At 45.3% G+C, this 21,425-nt stretch overlaps 1 protein-coding gene across 1 annotated transcript in view; it reads right to left on the bottom strand.

The window, feature by feature from the left end:
* Positions 1-19,903, bottom strand: part of aldh1a3 (aldehyde dehydrogenase 1 family, member A3) — a 124,917-nt gene extending 105,014 nt beyond the window's left edge. The window contains exon 1 of the mRNA XM_072277726.1: positions 19,666-19,903. Within this exon, the coding sequence (XP_072133827.1) occupies positions 19,666-19,755 (90 nt within the window). The 5' untranslated portion in view covers positions 19,756-19,903. The remainder of the gene's footprint in view (positions 1-19,665) is intronic.
* Between the last annotated feature and the right edge of the window lie 1,522 nt (positions 19,904-21,425).

The following is a 21,425-nucleotide window of genomic DNA, read 5'->3' as shown; positions in this document are numbered from 1 at the left end:
GAACCCTTCTCTAGTTGGTACCTCTATGTATCGCTGCAAAAAACTATCCTGCACACATTTTACAAACTCCAAACCATCCAGCCCTTTTACAAAATGGGCTTCCCAGTCAATGTGTGGAAAATTAAAATTTCCCACAATCTCAGCCTTGTGCTTGCTACAAATATCTGCTATCTCCTTACAAACTTGCTCCTCCAATTCTCGCTCCCCATTAGGTGGTCTATAATACACCCCTATAAGCATCACTACACCTTTCCCATTCCTCAATTCCACCCAAATAGCCTCCCTAGACGAGTCCTCTAATTTATCCTGCCAAAGCACAGCTGTTATATTTTCTCTGACAAGCAATGCAACTCCTCCCCCTCTTGCCCTTCCGATTCTATCACACCTGAAGCAACGAAATCCAGGAATATTTAGTTGCCAATCACACCCCTCCTGCAACCATGTTTCACTAATAGCTACCACATCATACTTCCAGGTATCAATCCATGCTCTAAGCTCATCCACCTTTCTTACAATGCTCGTAGCATTAAAATAGATGCATTTAAGAAACTCTCCACCTCTTACTCACTGTTTATTCCTAATGGAGCAAAAAACTTTATCTTTTTCCTCCTTCTGCCCTACATCTTTGGTCTGAGTGCTCCCGTTCTCTGTCCCCTGCTTATCCTCCCTCACACACTGTCTACTAGCTTTCTCTATTTGTGAACTAACCTCCTCTCTCCTAGTCTCAACAATTTGATTCCCACCCCCCAACCATTCTAGTTTAAAGTCTCCTCAGTAGCCTTCGCAAATCTCCCCACCAGGATATTGGTCCCCCTAGGATTCAAGTGCAACCTGTCCTTTTTGTACAGGTCACACGTGCACCAAAAGAGGTCCCAATGATCCAAAAACTCAAATCCCTGCCCCCTGCACCAATCCCTCAGCCACGCAGTGTTTATCCTCCACCTCATTTCATTCCTACTCTCACTGTTGTGTGGCACAGGCAGTAATCCCGAGATTACTACCTTTGCAGTCCTTCTTCTCAACTCCCTTCCTAACTCCCCATATTCTCTTTTCAGGACCTCTTCCTTTTTCCTACCTATGTCATTGGTACCTATATGTACCACGACCTCTGGCTTGGGGAATGAGATAGGGCAGTTGATGGAGATATTTGTTGGGGAGCACTTCGGTCCAGTGATCACAATACCATTAGTTTCAATATAATTATGGAGAAGGATAGGACTGGACCCAGGGTTGAGATTTTTGATTGGAGAAAGGCTAACTTTGAGGAGATGCGAAAGGATTTAGAAGGAGTGGATTGGGACAATTTGTTTTATGGGAAAGATGTAATAGAGAAATGGAGGTCACTTAGGTGAAATTTTGAGAGTACAGGATCTTTATGTTCCTGTTAGGTTGAAAGGAAAGGTTAAAAGTTTGAGAGAGCTATGGTTTTCAAGGGATATTGGAAACTTGGTTTGGAAAAAGAGAGGGATCTACAATAAATACAGGCAGCTTGGAGTAAGTGAGGTGCTCGGCACGGACTAGAAGGGCAGAGATAGCCTGTTTCCATGTTGTAATTGTTATATGGTTATATGGTTATATGAAGTTTCACCATCAATACCACAGATCCAGCATCTCGACACTGGACGTCCATAAGGCGCTGTGCATCGACGACAGCCAAGAGGCAGTCCACCACCATATGCGGCTCGTCAGTCAGGACCTCACACTACCATTCTCATTAAACAAAGGAACCTGCCCTGGGTTAAGGAGGAACATTAGAAGGCATGCAGTGGTAGCAGTAGGCATAGCTAAAACTGCGGTGTCATAAAGGAGAAGCTACAACACAGGACTGCAAGGCTACACAACACTGGAATCAACACGCTGAGTGAGAGGATTCTACAACCCATCAATATCAAAGCTCTTTGCTTCTTTTATATTCAGTAATGAACAGTGATGGACAATCAAACAGCCAATGGAAGGAGGAAGCTTCAGCAATGCGTCCAGTAATCCGAGAACAACTCTGACCCTGTCGTGTTAGATGGATGACACACCTCTGCCCCCCAGAGGTCCCATTGTCACTGAACCCAGCCATCAGCTTGCTCAACCCAGTGACAGCAGGAAACTGCTGGGTGTCCTGTTTAAGGATTCAAGGACGTCAATCCCGTGCAACATGCAACAAATAATTTGCCTTGGGAATTAGAAAGGAAGAAAACAATAGAGATGAGAGAAGGCACTTTACTCTCTGATAAATTTTATTTTCTGCACTCTGTGTGAATTAACTGTAAAGAGGTAATGTTAATTCTGACCGTAAGGTAGGGGCCCTCAAGTAACCTACTGATATCGTTTAATGAACTCTGCCATCTTTTTGGACTTAATGCTTCTGTTGATTAACCAAATAGGGGAACAGTGTGAGCAATTATGCAAACCCTGTGCATCATGTGTGAGCTTTTGTTTCAGGTTTTATTATATAACACCGGTATCTAAGAGTGAAGACAGGCATATTTAGAGGAAAATCAAGAAGACATCATAATTCATAAATAATATAGATAACTGGAGTCTGATGAACCAACCCAGCAAGAGTAGCAAAAGTTTCATTTTCTACTGTACGTGGCAAATCTGGAGACCCAAAATTAAAAGAGGAATGATGTTTCTGTTTCCTGTCATCTGCTTTCAGTCTGGTTTCAAAATGAATGTATGGTTACTAAGTTTAGCAGTCATGTCCTTCGCTTTCCAATAGAAGAAAAAATCTTATAGCCAGCAATGCTCAAAGGATTTCACCTTGAACTTCTATACCATCAAGACAGTATGTTCTGATTTCTTGCATTGTCCAGGGCTTCAGCTTCAAGAAACGGGTAGTAAAATTTTATTTATTTATTTATTGATATACAGCGCGGAGTTCTTTCGTTCCTTCGAGCCCTGCAACCCACCAATTTAACTAGCCTAATCACGGGACAATTTACAATGACCAACTGGTTCGTCTTTGGACTGTGGGAGGAAACCGGAGCACCCGGAGGAAACCCACGCAGTCACGGGGAGAAAGTACAAACTCCTTATAGGCAGTGGCGGGAATTGAACTCAGGTCGTCTGTACCGTAAAGCGTTGTGCTGACCACTACGCTACCATCCTGCTCCAATGTTAAACACCCTTCACTTCACTTCAGCTCAACTAAATAATTCACCTGACATTTTTGAGTTTCTACTGTTCTCAGAACAGATGAAAGGTTGATTTTGTTTTAAGAAGGAAAATTGTGATAATACCTCCACTTAAATTCTTTCCAAAAACTGGAAACAATGAAGATGAAATCTCTTTGACAGTTTTGACAGGAGTAAGCCTTGGCAGGTGTCAAGACAATTAGGGGACAAGGGTTACTACTACTTCTCCCCGTTGCTTTTTAAATAGGATGAGAGTAGAAAAGACTACACAAGCTGCTTCCCTGCATGCAGTGATCGACAAGGACTGGGATGCTCGCAGTGAAGTGGAGAGTAACTTTGGACCTTAACAGTTCCTCATCAAGGTAACTTCTTTTTAACATTAACTTTTATTTGTTACATGTACATTTCAAAACACAGAAACATACAGTGAAACGTGCTGTTTGTGTCAACAACCCACACAGTCTGAGGATGTGCTGGGGGCAGACTGTAAATGCCGCCATGCTTCCAGCTCCAACGTAGCTTGCCCACAACTTACTAAACCTTTAACGCGTACGCCTTTGGAATGAGGGAGGAAACCAAAGAACCCGAAGGAACCCACATGGCCACAGGGTAAGCATTTAAACTCCTCGCAGACAGCAGCAGGAATTGAAAGCTGATCACTGATCGCTGGCACTGTAAATTGCTGGGCTAACTGTCCCACCTTTATCACTACCATCCCTCCCTTCCATCCTAAACTTCCAATATGGGCACTGGCACTTTGATTGCATCATTGAAGTTCTGCCTCAAAAAGGCAGCATCTAATATCAAGTATATGGATCATGCCTCCTTCTCGATGTTACTGTTGGGCAGGAGATACAGAACACTGAAATCCCATACCACCAGCTTCAACCACAAACACGAGGAAATCTGCAGATGCTGGAAATCCAAAGCAACACACTCAAAATGCTGGTGGACTCAACAGGCCAGGCAGCATATATGGAAAAGAGTAAAGAGTCGACTGCACTATTTTCCACAGATGCTGCCTAGCCTGCTGAGCTCGTCCAGCATTTTGTGCATGCCACCCAGTTGAACATTAGTTATGTTCCCACAGCCATCAAGTTCTTGAACCAACCTGCACAACCTTAAACTTACCTTAGTGACAGAGCAGTACAGGTCACCTCTTGTACAATCATGGACTTATTTCTAATTGTGTTGCTTTTCTGCACTGTCTTAGTTTGCTGAGTTCCTCGGGCATTTTTGCATTGTTCTGGATTTCCAACATCTGCAGAATCTCTGTCTTCATGCATTTCTTTAAAGTACATATCTCAATCCTGGCTTGGAACATCAGTTAGAATCTCTGTCCACCCTAGACTCCACCACTGTGTTACACAACACAGGAACAGGCCTTCGGCCTAACTTACCCATACCGACTGAGATCTCTAGCCATGTTAGTTTCAATTGCCTGTGTTTAGCTCACATCCTTTAAACCTTTCTTGTCCATGTACCTGTCCAAATGTCTTTAAAACATTGTAACTGTACCTGCCTCCTCCACTTCCTCTGGCAGCTCATTCCATATATCCATAGCCCCTCTGAACCCTTTTAAACCTTTCCTCCCTCACCCTTAGTTTTAGATTCCCCTACCTCGAGGAAGAACATTCACTATACTTATGTCCTTCATTATCTTATAAAACTCTGTAAAGTCACCCCTAAACCTTCTACACTCCAAGGAAAGAAGTCCCAACCTTTCCAGTCTCTCCTTATAACTCCTCCCCTCCAGTCCATGTAACATCCTTGTGAGTCCCTTCTGCACCTTTTCCAGTTTATCCTCTCGCTGGGTGGCCATAACTGCACACAATACTCCAAGGTTAACAAGTTATCTGTAGGGACACTGAGCAGATTCCCATGAAGGCAAACCAAGTCCCGGTGATTATCACCCTCATGGTCGGAATCCCATTCACCTTCCAGCAGCCCGTTTGGATGCAACGACAGACCGATCCCAAATACCACCTGCTGTGATGAAATGTATGGAAAACATACTAACATAGGGGCTCTTTCTTGGGCTGAAGCCTTTCAAATTAAAGACTGATACACGGACACAGAAAGATTTACACCTACGTAAACACAAGTACACTAAAGCACCCATCTGTGCTCACAATTATATTATGTGTCATTGTTCTTACACATTAGCAGCTGCCGTATAAAATTAGAGACAGTCACACCTTGCCCTTATGTCTGTATGCAATAGAATGTCCTTAAGTATTTTGGAAAGACAAAATATCTGGGCATGGAACATTGGAGAGGGGGAGAGGGAAAGGTGATGACTGAAGCCACAATCAAAAAGCTGTTTAAAAAGGGCTTTCTAAAGGATTGAAGGGGGGGGGGGTAGGTGACAGTATGAAAGAAACATTCAGTAATCTTTTCAATGTTCCAGTGATAAAAGGAGTCTAGTTATCTGTCCATAATAATATGGCGATAATGCTGAACATTATTTTAATGCTAAAATAATACTCTTTGTAAAATAATTTTCAGTTATTTGCAGATTGTTTAGTGTACTGACTCCCCTCATCCCTGCATTGTCCTTCTCAGAAACAACCATATAATAGACGGGACGAGGTGAACCTCAGACAGAGCAGAGTTAAACAATTCCTCTGCCCAGCACGCAGATGCAATTTTGCCGCTGGGGCTTCAGTGATGCTGTGGATTTTTGAGCATTTGTGTGTCAGAAGGTAGTTTTAAAACAAAAATATTTGCAAAGGCCTGTTGATAGCTTCTGTAAGAATAAAGGTTTTGCGGCCGGGCAAAACCATCGCTGATGCAGTGATCAGTTATGAACTAAGTTATGTAGGCTAGCAGTTTAACACAACAGAAGCAGCCTGAACTAACCAGCCTGCTGAAAGGTATCACTGTATAGAATAAGTCTAGGGCATTTCCACCCCCAAGGACCATCTTGTTGCTCCAATTGCTACTTAGGTAAACCCTTTAAATAGAACATAGAAAACCTACAGCACAATACAGGCCCTTCGGCCCACAAAGCTGTGCCAAACATGTCCTTATCTGAGAAATTACCCAGGGTTACCCATAGCCCTCTATTTTTCTGAGCTCCATGTACCTGTCCAGGAGTCTCTTAAAAGACCCTATCGTACCTGCCTCCACCACCATCGCCATTCCACGCACTCACCACTTTCTGCGTGAAAAACCTACCCCTGTCTTCTCCTCTGTACCTGCTTCCAAGCACCTTAAAACTGTGCCCTCTCGTGCTAGCCATTTCAGCCCTGGGAAAAAGCCCCTGACTATCCACACGATCAATGCCTCTCGTCATCTTATACACCTTACAAGATGATTACAAAATTTTACCTAGTTTAAAGTTTCAAGGAGTAACTGAGAAATTATAATGATGTAAACACAATTATTAATATCAGTGGTTCACAGCTTACAAGCCTGTATCTATTTGCAATGGTAATGATTCAGGACGTTTACCTGCGTCCAAGCAGATAGTTGATGAGCTATCTATTATAAAAAAATCAATATATAAAGAAGCGGTCTTCAGTTCCTTAGCTTCATGCAGTCTGCTCAATTTTTCCTTGATTTTGTTCATGTTTGCCACACTTACAAAATATAGTTCCTCTTTTCCACTAATCACGCATTGTCAATTCCTCCCACGGCTTCGGGTTCCATCTCTTCATACCGTGCCAGATCGCCTCTCCTGGGAATATCTGGTGTTCTGGCTGAACGCTTGTTGCCCTCTCTCAATGGCTTATTTTGTCAGGACTGTGAAGAGATGGGTACTTGGCATGAAAAGATCCTGTTCTATTCTATACTCAAGAATAGGAGCTGGAGTAGGCCATTTGGATCATCAGACCTGCTTTACCAGTTAACAGAAACATGACTGATCTACCTCAGTGCCACATTACCTGTCCTATTTCATCATCCCTTTAAAATTGTACATGATATTCCCCATGCACTCCCTCATGACCCAATATGCAAGGGAACACAAGCAACACACATCAAAGTTGCTGGTGAACGCAGCAGGCCAGCAACTTTGATGTGTGTTGCTTGAATTTCCAGCATCTGCAGAATTCCTGTTGTATGCAAGGGAACACAGTTACTTTGAACAGATCTAAATCTCTCACCATTTAGAGAAAATACTCAGTTCTGTGTTTTGCCATCCATACTAAACCTTCAGGTCTGGCCACATCTCTTTTTATTTCATTTATTCAAACATACCAGACTGTGAAGATCAGTCATGGGGGAAGCAGAATAAGGGATATCCAACTTAAGGGTGAGATGGAGGAACTTTTTCTCTCAGAGGGTTATGAAACGTCGACTGTGTTTTTTTCCATAGATGCTGCCTGGCCTGCTGAGTCCCTCCAGCATTTTGTGTGTTGCTTCCATCCATGCTAGTATCCTTCCTGTACTCTTATCATGTTAAGCAGCCTCATGTGTGGCAAATTGTTAAGGCCTTCTGAAAATCCAAGTAAACAACATTTATGGACTCTTTGTCTATCCTGCCTGTTATTTCCTCAAAGAATTCCAGCAGATTTGACAGGCAACACTTTCCCTTTTGGAAACCATGCTGACTCGGGCTTATTTTATCATGTGCCTCCAAGTACCCTGAAACCATATCCTTAACAATTGACTCCAACATCTTTCCAACCACTGAGGTCGGAATAACGGGCCTATAGTTTCCTTTCTTCTGCCTCCCTCCCTTCTTGAAGAGTGGAGTGATACTTGCAAATTCCCAGTCCTCCGGAACCATTTCGGAACCTAATGATTATTGAACGAACATTACTAATGGCTCCACAATCTCTTCAGCTACCTCTTTCAGAACCCTGGGATGTAGTCCATCTGGTCCAGGTGACTTATCGACCTCCAGACCTTTCAGCTTCTCAGGCATCTTCTCCTTACTTTCCATTTGCTTCTTTTTCAAATCACATTGAATGGAGATCACAGTAAAACCAATCAGATCTGTTCCTACTCCTGTGAGTTCAGAGTCATAGCGCCACAGAGAGATACAGCAGGGAAACAGGACCTTTGGCCCATCAAGTCTGTGCTACACATCAATCACACAATTACACTGATGCAAAACTAGCTCCATCTTTTATTCTCCTCACGTTTTCATGAACTCTCCCCAGATTCTACTAGGGGCAATTTATTATAGCCAGTTACCCTGACAATTTCCATGCTTTGGCTGTTGGAGGAAACTGGAGCACCCAGAGGAAACCCACACATTACAAGAGTGTGTAACCTCCACACGTACAGCACAAGAGGTCAGGACTGAACCTAGATCACAATAAATCTGTAGGGATCTCTGTATTCTCCGAGGGGTCCACAACCTTGTCGTGGTTTGGAGGCTTGCGTGCCTCAATGACCCAGAGAACTGTGTCGGCTGGAGACAGGGCTTTATGCTTTGGCTCTTGGTAGGGTCACCCATGCCAAACAGGTCAAAAGTTAGAGGCCAGACTGAGAGTGGTTCCCCAGTCCTCCAGGTTCGGGGGCTCAGTTCAGGGCTAACAACCCTGACTGGTAAAACAAAACAGTTATAGAAGCAGCAATGAAGAGTCCTTCTACATCTGAGTGTGGTGGTTTTCCTGATTCTCCAGCCAGGACTTGCATCACTGACAACAGGAAGCTCCTGACATGATGAAGGAAGCCCTGAGCACTGCCAGAGATGAAGAACCTTCATTGCTGCCCTAAACACCAGTGGCGTAACAGGCAGTAAGAAAGTCAACCCCTGTTACACTGAAAACCCATTGCAGTAAATCTATTTGATTCTCTTCTGAGGAACTCAGCAGGTCAGGCAGCATCTGTGGAAATGAATAAACAGTGATGTTTCATGCCGAGATCCTTTTTCGGGACTGAAGGAAGGGGGAAGATGCCAGAATAAAAAGGTGGGGGGAGGTGAAGAGGGTTAATTAGAAGGTGATCTGTGAAAGCAGGTGGGTGGGGAAGGTCAAAGGATGGAGAGGAAGGATCTCATAGGAGAGGAGAGTGGATCATAGGAGAAAGGGAAGGAGGAGAGGATCCAGGGGATGTGATAGGCAAGTGAGAAGAGGTAAAAAGGTCAAAATGGGGAATAGAGGAAGAGGGATGGGGGAATTTTTTTTTTAACCTGAAGGAGAAATCGAAATTCATGCCATCAGGTTGGAGGTTACACAGACAGAATACAAGGTTTTGCTCTTCCACCCTGAGGGTGGCCTCATCTTGGCACAAGAAGAGGCCATGGCCTGACATGTTGGAATGGGAATCGGAATTAAAATGTTTGGCCACTGGGAAGTCCCGCTTTTGGTGGATAGAGCAGAGGTGCTCGACAAAGGAGTCCCCCAATTTACGACGGGTCTCACCAATGTAGAGAAGCACCTGACACAATAGACGGCCCCAGCAGATTTGCAGGTGAAGTGCTGCCTCACCTGAAAGGACTGCTTGGGCCCTTGAATGGAGGTGAGGTTAGGAGATGTTTGGGCAGGTGTAGAACTTGGGTCACTTGCAGAGATAAGTGCGTGGAGGCAAATTAGTGGGGAGGGATGAATGGGCAAGGGAATCGTGGAGGAAGCAATCTCTGAAGAAAACAGAGAGAGGTTCAGAGGTAAAGGTATGTTTTGGTGGGAGGATCCCTTTGGAGGTGGTGGAAGCTGTGGAGGATGATGTGTTGGAATGTGGAGACTGATAGGGTGGTAGGTAAGGGCAAGAGGGACTCTATCCCTGGTAAGGCAGAATGAAAATGGAGTGAACACAGATGTTCAGGAAATCGAGGAGATGCAGGTGAAGACAGCTTCAATTGTGGAAGGTGGGAAACCCTGTTTTTCTGAAGAAGGAGGACATCTCTGATGTTCTGGAATGGAAAGCCTCATCCTGGGAACATATGGCAAAAATTAAGGAAGTGAGAAAGGGGAATAGCATTTTTACAGGAGAAGAGGTGTGGGAAGAAGTCTGTCAAGATAATCATGGGAATCAGTATGCTTATAAAAGATGTCAGCTGACAGTTTGCCTCCAGAGAAGGAGACAGAGGGATCAAGAAAGGGGAGGGAGGTGTCGGAAATGGGCCAGGTAGATTTGAGGGCAGGGAGGTAGTCGGAGGCAAAGTTGATGAAATTGATGAGCTCAGCATAGATGCATGAAGCAGCACCAATGCTGTCATCAATGTAGCAGAGGAAAAGTTGATGAGTATTGCTGGGAAGGCTTCAAACATGAACTGTTCTACATAGCTAATGAAGAGACAGGCCACGGGAGCCCAACACTGGAGCCATGCGGGTGGGCATGGCTACCTCTTGGGTTGGAGGAAGTGGGAGGAGCTGACAGAAACAAGATTTTGAAGCTGAGGACCAGTTCTGCCAGATGGAGGAGAGTGGTGTGGAGGGGATTGTGTTGGTTCTTTTGTCAAGAAAGAAATGGAGAGCCTCAAAGTCATTTTGATGGGGGATAGAAGTGTAAACAATCTCCCAGATATAATAGTGGCCAAAGGACCCAGGGTAATGGATGAACTGAAGGAAATTTATATTAGGCAGGAAATGGTGTTGGATAGACTGTTGGGTCTGAAGGCTGATAAATCCCTGGGACTTGATGGTCTGCGTCCCAGGGTAATTACGGAGGTGGCTTTAGAAATCGTGGATGCATTGGTAATCATTTTCCAATGTTCGATAGATTCAGGATCAGTTACTGTGGATTGGAGGGTGGCTAATGTTGTCCCTCTCTTCAAGAAGGGAGGAAGAGAGAAAACAGGGAATTATAGACCAGTTAGCCTGATGTCGGTGGTGGGAAAGATGCTAGAGTCAATTATAAATACGAAATTACGACACATCTGGATGGTAGTAACAGGATTGGTCCGAGTCAGCATGGATTTATGAAGGGGAAATGCTTGACTAATGTTCTGGAATTTTTTGAGGATGTAACTATGAAAATGGACAAGGGAGAGCCAGTGGATGTAGTGTACCTGGACTTTCAGAAAGCCTTTGATAAAGTCCCACATAGGAGATTAGTGGGCAAAATTAGGGCACATGGTATTGGGGGCAGAGTAATGACATGGATTGAAAATTGGCTGGCTGACAGAAAACAAAGACTAGCAATTAATGGGTCCCTTTCAGAATGGCAGGCGGTGACCAGTGGGGTACCGCAGGGTTCAGTGCTGGGACCACAGCTGTTTACAATATATATTAATGATTTAGATGAGGGAATTAAAAGTAACATTAGCAAATTTGCAGATGACACAAATCTGGGTGGCAGTGTGAAATGTGAGGAGGATGTTATGAGAATGCAGGGGGAATTGGACAGGTTGGGTGAGTGGGCAGATGCATGGCAGATGCAGTTTAATGTGGATAAATGTGAGGTTATCCACTTCGGTGGTAAGAACAGGAAGGCAGATTATTATCTAAGTTGAGTCAAGTTAGGAAAAGGGGAAGTACAACGAGATCTAGGTGTTCTTGTACATCAGTCACTGAAAGCAAGCATGCAAGTACAGCAGGCTGTGAAGAAAGCTAATGGCATGCTGGCCTTCATAACAAGGGGAATTGAGTATAAGAGCAAAGAGGTCCTTCTGCAGCTGTACAGGGGCCTGGTGAGACCACACCTGGAGTACTGTGTGCAGTTTTGGTCTCCAAATTTGAGGAAGGACATTCTTGCTATTGAGGGAGTGCAGCGTAGCTTCACAAGGTTAATTCCCGGGATGGCGGGACTGTCATATGTCGAAAGATTGGAGCGACTGGGCTTGTATACTCTGGAATTTAGAAGGCTGAGAGGGGATCTTATTGAAGCATATAAGATCATTAAGGGATTGGATACGCTGGAGGCAGGAAACATGTTCCCGCTGATGGGTGAGTCCAGAACTAGAGGCCATACTTTAAGAATAAGGGGTAGGCCATTTAGAACGGAGTTGAGGAAAAACTTTTTTACCCAGAGAGTGGTGGATGTATGGAATGCTCTGCCCCAGAAGGCTGTGGAAGCCAAGTCTCTGGATGCTTTCAAGAAAGAGATGGATAGAGCTCTTAAAGATAGCGGAATCAAAGGTTATGGGGATAAGGCAGGAACTGGATACTGATTGTGGATGATCAGCCATGATCACAGTGAATGGAGGTGCTGGCTCGAAGGGCCGAATGGCCTACTCCTGTACTTATTGTCTATTGTATAGTGACTGAAAACCTATGGTGAAAATGAAGTGGTCAGGGCCAGGAAATAGAAGTTACCAAGGAGATGGAGGGCAATGGAGGTGTCACAGATGTAGGTGAGGAAGGGACTGAACCAAGGGGGATAAAGTGGAATTGAGATACAAGGACGTGAGTTCTGTGAGGCAGGAGCAGACAGAGATAATAGGCCCATGAGGGCAGTCCAGTTTGTGGATCTTGGGTAGGAGATAGAATATAAACTTTGGAATGTAATCCTGTCCAAATGGGTTTGCACCTGCCTCTATTACTGCTCATGGAGAGTTAGGAACATAATGGATCTGTCCAGTTCTCATCTATTCTTGTTACTGCTTACACTGAACAAGATCAATGAGAACCTGTCCAAGACTCTGATCTTCTCCTTTACCTGTCTGTAAAGAACTCAATGGTCAGAAAAACAGGCAGAAGATATGTCGATGTTTGGGATCAAGACCCCTTACGTATTTTGCCTGACCCACTGAGCTCTTCCAGTGTTGTGTTCTTGTTCTAGATTCTAGCATCTGCAGTGTATTTTGTCTTCAGTCACAGTGATTCTGTCCAAACCTGTTCTCAGCAATTCCTAATCATCCCCACTAAATCCTGATCAGACATTCTGCCACATCTGTCCCCATGTACTCTTCATCCAGTTTATTACTGAATCTGGATCAGAACAAATTTGTCTGTTCTTTTACTGTCTACAGTGAGTCTGGATCACATTACACCTTCCCACTTCTCAATAGTTCCTCTAAATTAGGGGTTTCCAACCTTTTTTTATACTACGGACCTTACCATTAACTGAGTGGAATGTGGATCCCAGGCTGGGAACCCTTTGTTTAAACCCATCTCTCTCCCAATGTGCTTGCGTCATTGAATCTATCCAAGTACGTTTCTATTATGGCTCACTTGCATAATGTGAATCACAATGAATGAATCCAGATCAGATCTTGTCCATTTGACGTGACTTGCCTCCACTCTGATTCTGTTGGTTCAGAAGTCACAGATGAGACCAATGCAAGAGCCTTTGACTCACCTGGATTGGGAAGGAGATGCCTGATGGGGCAGATAGAGGATAGTCTGTGAGGTGGTTATTATAAACACAAAAGCTCCTGCGGATGCTGGAATTCCAGAGTAACACACACAAAATGCTGGAGGTCAGGCAGCACCTATGGAAATTATAAGCAGCCGACGTTTCGGGCCAAGACCCTTCTTCAGGGCAAGTGGTAGTTATTAGAATTATTTTCATAGTTCATACTGAATCCAGACTCCGTTCCAAACCTAATCTCTCAAAACACGGATCTGTTCAATTCTGGTTAGTTCCAATTAGTGCTTGCATAGAATCCAGTCACAGTGAACCGGCTCGAACGTGTCCCATCACATCTGGCCACTGCCCCAGTGAGTCCTACCACAGCGGAACTGCCCGATTCTCCTCTCTCACGCTGTCAGGTCTGTTCCCATCAATTTTAGTTGTACTTCTCTTCGGATGTGGTTCAAAATGAAAATGCCCCAATTTGTCCTAATCTGTTCCTTTAATTGTACACGCTGAATCTATCCCACAATCAATATGGCCGCGTTTGTTTTCCAGTTGCTCTGAGAGCTTTCATTGATTCTGTATTAGTGTGAGCCTGTTTGACTCCTGCCTTACAATGAATCACACAGCACAGAAACAGGTCCTTCACCCTCCCTTGTCCATGCTGACCGTTACACACCCATCCATAGTAATCCCATTAACCAGCACCTAACCAATAATTTTCTTCCCCTTGTTGTGAGAGTCTCAGTGAGCCTCCATCACCTTCTGAGATAGTGTGTTCTGATTCCAACACCACTTGGAGAAAAATATTCTTGCTCAGATCTTTAGCCACTTACCCTCAGCCCGGGGGAGAGGGGGATGGTATGTGACCTCTCAAGGCACAGCAGCAGCAGCCAAGCCAGTGGCTCTGAGGTTAGCAGGGAAGGGTAAAGTCAGGCAGAGCTGTCGTGATAAGAGGCTCGGTAGTTAGGGGAACAGCCAGGAGATTCCGCATCCGCGAAAGAGAAGACCGGATGTTCTGTTACCTCCCAGGTGCTGTGGTCCAGGAGGCTTCAGAGCAGCTGCAGAAGATTGTCAAAGCGGCAAGCTGAGCTGCCAGAGGTCATGGTGCACAATGGTACCAATTACGTAGATAGAAAGGGGAGAAGAGGTCCTGCGCAGTGAATGTAGGGAGCAGGCTGATGAACAAGCCCTCAGAAGTAGTAATATCTGGATTACTCCCAGTGCCAAGTGCTAGTGAGGGCAAGAACAAGATGACAGTACAGATGAAGTAGTGGTGCAGGGGGCAGGGTTTCAGATTTCTGGATCATTAGGATCTCTTCTGGGTAACTTATGACTTGTACAAAAAGGACGGCTTACACCTGAACCCGAGGGGGCAGGGGAGAGCCAATATCCTTGCGGGCAGGTCTGCTCGAGTGGCTGGGGAGGGTTTAAACTAAGTTGGCAGGGGAATGGGATCTGGAATGATGGGACTGAAGATGGGGCAGTTGGTAGACAAATAGTGAGATGGGTAGGCAGATCATAAGGCAAAACTGCAGTCAGTGGGGTGAGCTGAAATGTAACGTGGGGGCAAAATCGAAAAAGGTGATGAATACAGCACTGAAGGTGTTATATTTGAATGCACTCAGTATACAGAACAAGTTAGAAGATCTTGTAATGCAGTTAGAGTTTGGCAGGAATGGCGTTGTGAGTATCACTGTGCCCTAGCTGAAAGAAAATCACAGTTGAGAGTTTAACATTCAAAGACACACATTGCATCCAAAAGATGTGAATGTAGGCATAGGGGGTGGGGTGGCTCTCTGGGTAAAAAATTAAATCAACTCCTTAGAACGAGGTGGTATAGGATCGGAAGATGTAGAATCATTGTGGACAGAGTTAAGAAACTGCAAGTGTAAATAAACCCTGATGGGAGTAATGTACAGGCCCTCAAACAGTAGCCAGGATGGGGGATAGAAATTTCAATGGGAAACAGAAAAGGCATATAATAAGGGCAATGTTACGATAGTCAACAGGGATTTCAATATACAGGTAGACTGGAAAAATCAGGTTGGTGCTGGATGCCAAGAGAGAATTTGAAAAATGCCGATGGGATGGCTCTTAGAGCAGCTTTTGGTTGAGCCCACGAGGGGAAAACACAATTCTGGATCGGGTGTTGTGTAATGAAACAGAAGTGATTAGAGAGCTTAAGGTAAAAGAATCCTTGAGAGGCGGTGACTATAATATGACAGAATTCACCCTGCGGTTTGAGAGGGAGAAGATAAGGTCAGATGTATCAGTACTACAGTAGAGTAAAGGGAATTACAGAGGCACGAGAGAGGAACTGGCCAAAGTTGGTTGGAAGGGGACACTGTCAGGGAGGACAGCAGAACAGCAATGCAGGAAATCCTGGGGGCAATTCAGAAAGCACAGGATTGAAATATCCCAAAGATGAAGACACATTCTAAAGGGAGTTGAGGCAACCATGAGTGACAAAGGAAGTCAAAGATAGCATAAAAGCAAAAGACAGGGCATATAATATAGCAAAAATCAGTGGAAAGTTAGAGGATTGGGAAGCTTTTACACACTAACAAAAGGCAACTAAAAAACCATAAGGAGAGAAAAGGTGAAATATGAAGGCAAGCTAGACAAAAATATCAAAGAGGATACCAAAAGTTTTTTAAGATATACTGTATGAAGAGTAAATGAGAGGGGAGAGTGGATATTGTCCATTGGAGAATAATGCTGGAGGGGTAGCAATGGAGGACAAAGAAATGGCAGGCGAACTTAATTTGTATTTTGTGTCAGCCTTCACTGTGAAAGACACTAACAGCATGCCAGAAACTCGAAAGTGTTGGGGGCAGAAATGAGTGTAGTTATTATTGTTAAGGAGAAGCTGCTTGGGAAGTTGTAAGGTCTGAAGGTAGATAAGTCACTTTACTTTACTTTATTGTCGCCAAACAATAGGTCCTAGAACATACAATCATCACAGCGATATTTGATTCTGCGCTTCACACTCCCTGGATTACAAATACTAAATATTAAAAATAGTTAAAATTAATAAATATTAAAAATTTAAATTATAAATAATAAATAGAAAATAGAAAAGGTAGTGCAAAAAAACCGAGAGGCAGGTCCAGATATTTGGAGGGTACGGCCCAGATCTGGGTCAGGATCCGTTCAGCAAGCTGTTCCCAAATCTGGCTGTATGAGTCTTCAAGCTCCTGAACCTTCTCCCGGAGGGAAGAGGGACGAAAAGTCTGTTGACTGGCTGGGTCGTGTCCTTGATTATCCTGGCAAATGTACTATCACTTGGACCAGATGTACTACATTCCAGGGTTCTGGAAGGGATTGTGGAGGCATTAGTAAGGATCTTTCAAGAATCACTAGGTTTTGGAATGGTTTTGGAATTACTGGGAAATTGCAAATAACACTCCACTCTTTAAGAAAGGAAGGAGTCAGAAGAAAGGAAATTATAGCACAGGTAGCCTGCCGTCAGTGGTTGGGAAGATGTTAGAGTCTAATTATTATGGATGAGGTTTCAAGGTACTTGGAGGCACAAAGTCAGCATGGTTTCCTTAAGGGGAGCTGGATGACAGAATTGATGGCTTTGTGGCCAAGTTTGCACAGGATAGAAAGATAGGCAGAGGGCCAGGTAGTGTTGAGGAAGCAGGGAGTCTAAAGAAGGACTTGGTCAGATTGGGAAAATGGACAATGAAGTGGCAGATGGAGTATAGTGTAAGGAAGTGTATGGTCATGCTCTTTGGTAGAAGGAATAAAGGGGTAGACTATTTTATAAACAAGGAGAAAATTTGAAAATCAGATTTGCAGAACACCTTGGGAGTCCTTGTGCAGGATTCCCTAAAGGTTACCTTGAAGGTTGAGTCAATGCAAATGCAATGTTAGCATTCAGTTCAAATGAATTAGAATACAAGAGCAAGGATGTGATGCTGAGGCTTTATAAGGCAGTGGTCTGACTGCACTTGGAGTATTGTGAGTATTTTGGGCCCCTTACCTATGAAAAGACATGCTGGCATTGGAGATGGTCTAGGGGAGGTTCATGAAAATGATTCCAGGAATGAAAGAGTTAATGTTTGGTATCCCTGGGCCTGTACTCTCTTGTGTTTAGAAGAATGAAGGGGGATCTCATTGAAACTCATCGAATATTGAAAGGCCTAGACAGCGTGGGTGTGGAGAAGATGGTTCCTATTGTGGGTGAGTCTAGGGCCAGAGGGCACAACCTTGGAATAGAGGGACATCCATTTAGAACAGAGATGAGGAGGAACTTCTTTAGCCAGGGGGTGGTGAATCTGAGGAATTTGTTGCCACAGGGGACAGTGGAGGCCAAGTCATTGAGTATATTTAAAGCGGGGGTTGATAGGTTCTTGGTTAGTCAGGGTGTCAAAGGTCACAGGGAGAAGGCAGGAGAATGGGATTGAGAGGGGTAATAACTCAGCCATGATAGAATGGTGGAGCAGACTCCATAAGAACATAAGAACGTTAGAAACAGGAGAAGGAGTCGGCCATCTGGCCCATCGAACCTGCTCCGCCATTCAATAAGATCATGGCTGATCTGACCACGGCCTAATGTCCACCTACCTGCCTTTTCCCCATAACCCTTAATTCCCCTCGAAGGGCTGGGCGGCCTAATTCTGCTCCCATGTTTTGTGTCTACTAATGTTATGCAACTCTGCTCTGCGGAAATTTTTTTTACTATCTATCTTTTCAATGCCTTTTACAATTCTGTATCCCTCTATTAGATCCACCTCTCCTCCAAGCAGTAAAAGCCCAATGTTTCGTCATACTTGAAACATTTCATCCTAGGCAGCGTCCCAGTAAATGTCCTCTCCACCGCAACCACATTCTTCCTGAGGAAGGTTACCCAGGTTCCTGCTCAGTTCCCAGTGAAGTCGGATCACAGGAACATTCCCGATCTATTGTGCCATCACAATACTATTTGCGCTGAATCTAGATAAGTCACAAGTACTCTTAACAAGCTTCTACTAATGAACTACAGACGGTAGACTGACTGGTTGCATCATTGTGCGCGATTCCAATGCACACAAGTGTAATGGGCTACAGACAATTTTGGACACGGAGCATAAATGATCAAAGGCACAGCGCTCCCCACCACGGACAGCATCTACTAGGGATATTGCCTCGAGCAAGCAGCATCTATCAAAGGTCTCCAACATCTAGACCATGCCCTCTTCTCGTTGCCTCGGTTGGGCAGGAGGTACTGAAGCCTGAAGCCCCAAACCGCCTGGTTCGGGAACAGCTTTTGGACTTTCGTTGTTGGTCCATCTTTGTTCTGTGTGCAGTTTGTCGTTGATTCTGCTGTGTGTCTTTGCACTTACTGTGAAAGCCCGTAAGAAAATGAATCTCAGGGTAATATATCGCGACATATACAGTATGTACTTTGTTAAATTTACTTTGCGCTACTTTTCGACAACTGTTGGGTTCTTGAACTGATCCTTTCTCAGCAATGTAACACTGCAGGCCACCGCTTGCACTGCCTCACTATTGGCACGTCTCTAATCGTGTGAAACAATACTTCAGTGCAAAAAATATTTTTTTCTATCTTGTACAATTTAGGCATCGTGTATATTTTGTGTAATGCCTGAATTCAGGTGTCCACGATGCTGCTGAAGGCTAATTTTCATCACACCTGCGTTTTACAGTACTTGTGCGCATGTCAATGAACTCGAAGTTGCCTAAAGCTGCCGTCGCTGTTCGCGACACAAGCGCATCGAGCTGAAACTCTCCAAACGCATCGGTTCCCACAGCTGCTCATGGGAAACCGAACAGAACGGGCCTGCCAGTTCTCCTCCGACCCTTCTTTCTCTGCTGAGACTAGATTAAGATCCCGCTTGCTTTCTATAACGGTTTGCACTGACTTTGAATCAAGGTGAACCTGTTCAAGACCGTTCCCTGCTTGCACTGAACACCGGGTCACCGTGCACCTCCTCACATCCGCGGGTATCGGTTCCCACTCAATCTGGAGCAGATCTCGTCTGTTCGCATCTTATCTGCCCCCCTCCCCATTAGTGGTAACCCTGACCTCGCACTAGCGACCTTCTCCAAAGCGTCCCTACCTGCTTTAGGAATCTTTCCACCGATGTTCAGTTCTTATTTCGGTTGATCCTATAATCAGAGACAAGGCAGCGCCCTCCCGAATCTGTCCCTGTTTCTGTTCACTCTGAATCCAGATCAGTCTAAATCTTTGCCTATGCTCCCTACGCTGATCCAGAGTAACGTGATGCCACGCTATCATACAATTCAACCGGATTCGGACCACAGAGGATCTGCCCCGTACTTGTGTTTACACTGGATCGGACCCGCTTGGAAGCTGTCGGACTCCCAGCCTCGCCACTCACCAAACCCACCAACCCTCCAGTAACCTGTTCGTTGGATTGTTCTCACACACCTTAGTGTACTTCACTCGCATGTTTTTGGCCGGCTTCGGCTGCTGCTCTCTGCCTCCCTCTCCGTTGTCCATCACGCCGTTTGAAGCCATGAAACACACGGTCCTTGCCGTTCCACCCCTTGCTTCCGCCGCACGATGCGCCAAGACCCCGTGAGCAGCAGCGAGCACTCGGGGCCGTTGATGGCGAGCAGCCTTTAAGCACCGGGCTGCCGGCAACCGATTGGTCGGTCCCACCTCACCGAGCCAGTCCCGCCTGTTTAAAGTGACACTGACAGGCAAACTGCTCCGAGTTCATTCATCGCTGCTTCCGCTAAACACTGCCAACCTAACAGAAGCATTTAAAGAGTGGAAGTATGCGCGCAGGCATGCGGTGCGTGGCGAAAGCGTTGGGCATTTAACACCGCGGGGTAGATGGGCATCCAGCAAAACCTCAACCATGCGCAAATTTATAAAAGGTGCACAGGGTGAGTCCGCCTTCGCACCATCCCAACGCTGCCTTTTCAATCAATACACAACTGCTGGAGGAACTCAACGAGTCAGGCAGAGAAGCGGATAGTCCAGATGAAGAGTCTCGACCCGAAACGTGGACTATCCTATTCCCTCCATAGACGCTGCCTGGCCGGCTGAGTTCATTCATCGCTTTTTAAGTTGTTCCAGATTCCAGCAGCCGCCCTCTGCTGTGTACCCACTGTCCCAGAATGAGCTGAGGAGCTGCAGGATTTCGGAAAGAGTTTGTCTCCTTCCGAGGTGAATGTATCGGCGTCCAGGTGCTTTGCTCTGTGCCAAGATCTACCTGTTGGAATCTCGATCTGCCCGAGACTTCCAGCGTTTGCGTTCCCCGCTGCCCGTATATCTGTGCGGGAATCTCTCGGTCACTGCCAGGGGTTGTCTCTGAGTGTGAATGGCTCAGTGTTGGAATCTGTCACTGGGAGTCTCTTCCACTCACTAAAGCTCACCCGGGTTAAATCCCTCGCTCTTGTCATTTCTCACCTCACTCTCGGGATCTCCCGCGTTCCGAATCTCACAGCCCAGTGTCACTGCTGACTCGCCCGTCGGTATAACTTTCTCACACCTGTTTGAATACCTCAGTGGAAAAGAATCTCGCGGTCTGTGTCGCTCAAGTTCAGGTTAGTTTATTGTCATGTACACCAGAGCGCGATGAAATTCCTTGATCGTATGAAGCTCATAACCTCAACAGTTCACGGAGTACGGTACAATAAATACAGCGACCGGCGCGAAAGCGCAGAGATTGTACCGCAGTCTGAGGTGATGAGAGTAGGGTAAGCGAGACGGGTAGAGTTAACAGTCTGAGAGCACCGCAGCACCACTGTGGAAGGGGGCAAATGGTTCTGAAGTCTGATAGCAATGGGGAAGAGGCTGCTCTGCACATCTGGGATTTCAGGCTCCCGTACCTTCCCCCAGAAGGTAGAAAAGAGTAAAGGGAATGAGCCAGATGGAAGACCGCCTTGACCATCTGAGCAATGCACCATGGAGACGGACTGAGTGGAAGAAGTGACTGGACTGTGATGTGATGCTGAATGTCTGAATCACGTTTTCACCGGACAAATCTACCTCTGTCAGAAACTCTCTGTTCAAACCTCTGTCTGATACTTTTCTATTCAAGATTCTCACTTACTGAAACTCTCGTTGCCCAAACCTCGCACTCTCTGCGTGAACTCTGGCAGTTTGAATGTCTCTGCTCAGGGTCCCCAACTTCCATCTACATTTCTCAGCCTCAGTCCAGTCCCCACCTCTCAATG

Source organism: Mobula birostris, chromosome 14, assembly GCF_030028105.1.
Source record: "Mobula birostris isolate sMobBir1 chromosome 14, sMobBir1.hap1, whole genome shotgun sequence".
Lineage (NCBI taxonomy): Eukaryota > Metazoa > Chordata > Chondrichthyes > Myliobatiformes > Myliobatidae > Mobula > Mobula birostris.
This window is presented reverse-complemented; position numbering and strand designations above follow the sequence as displayed.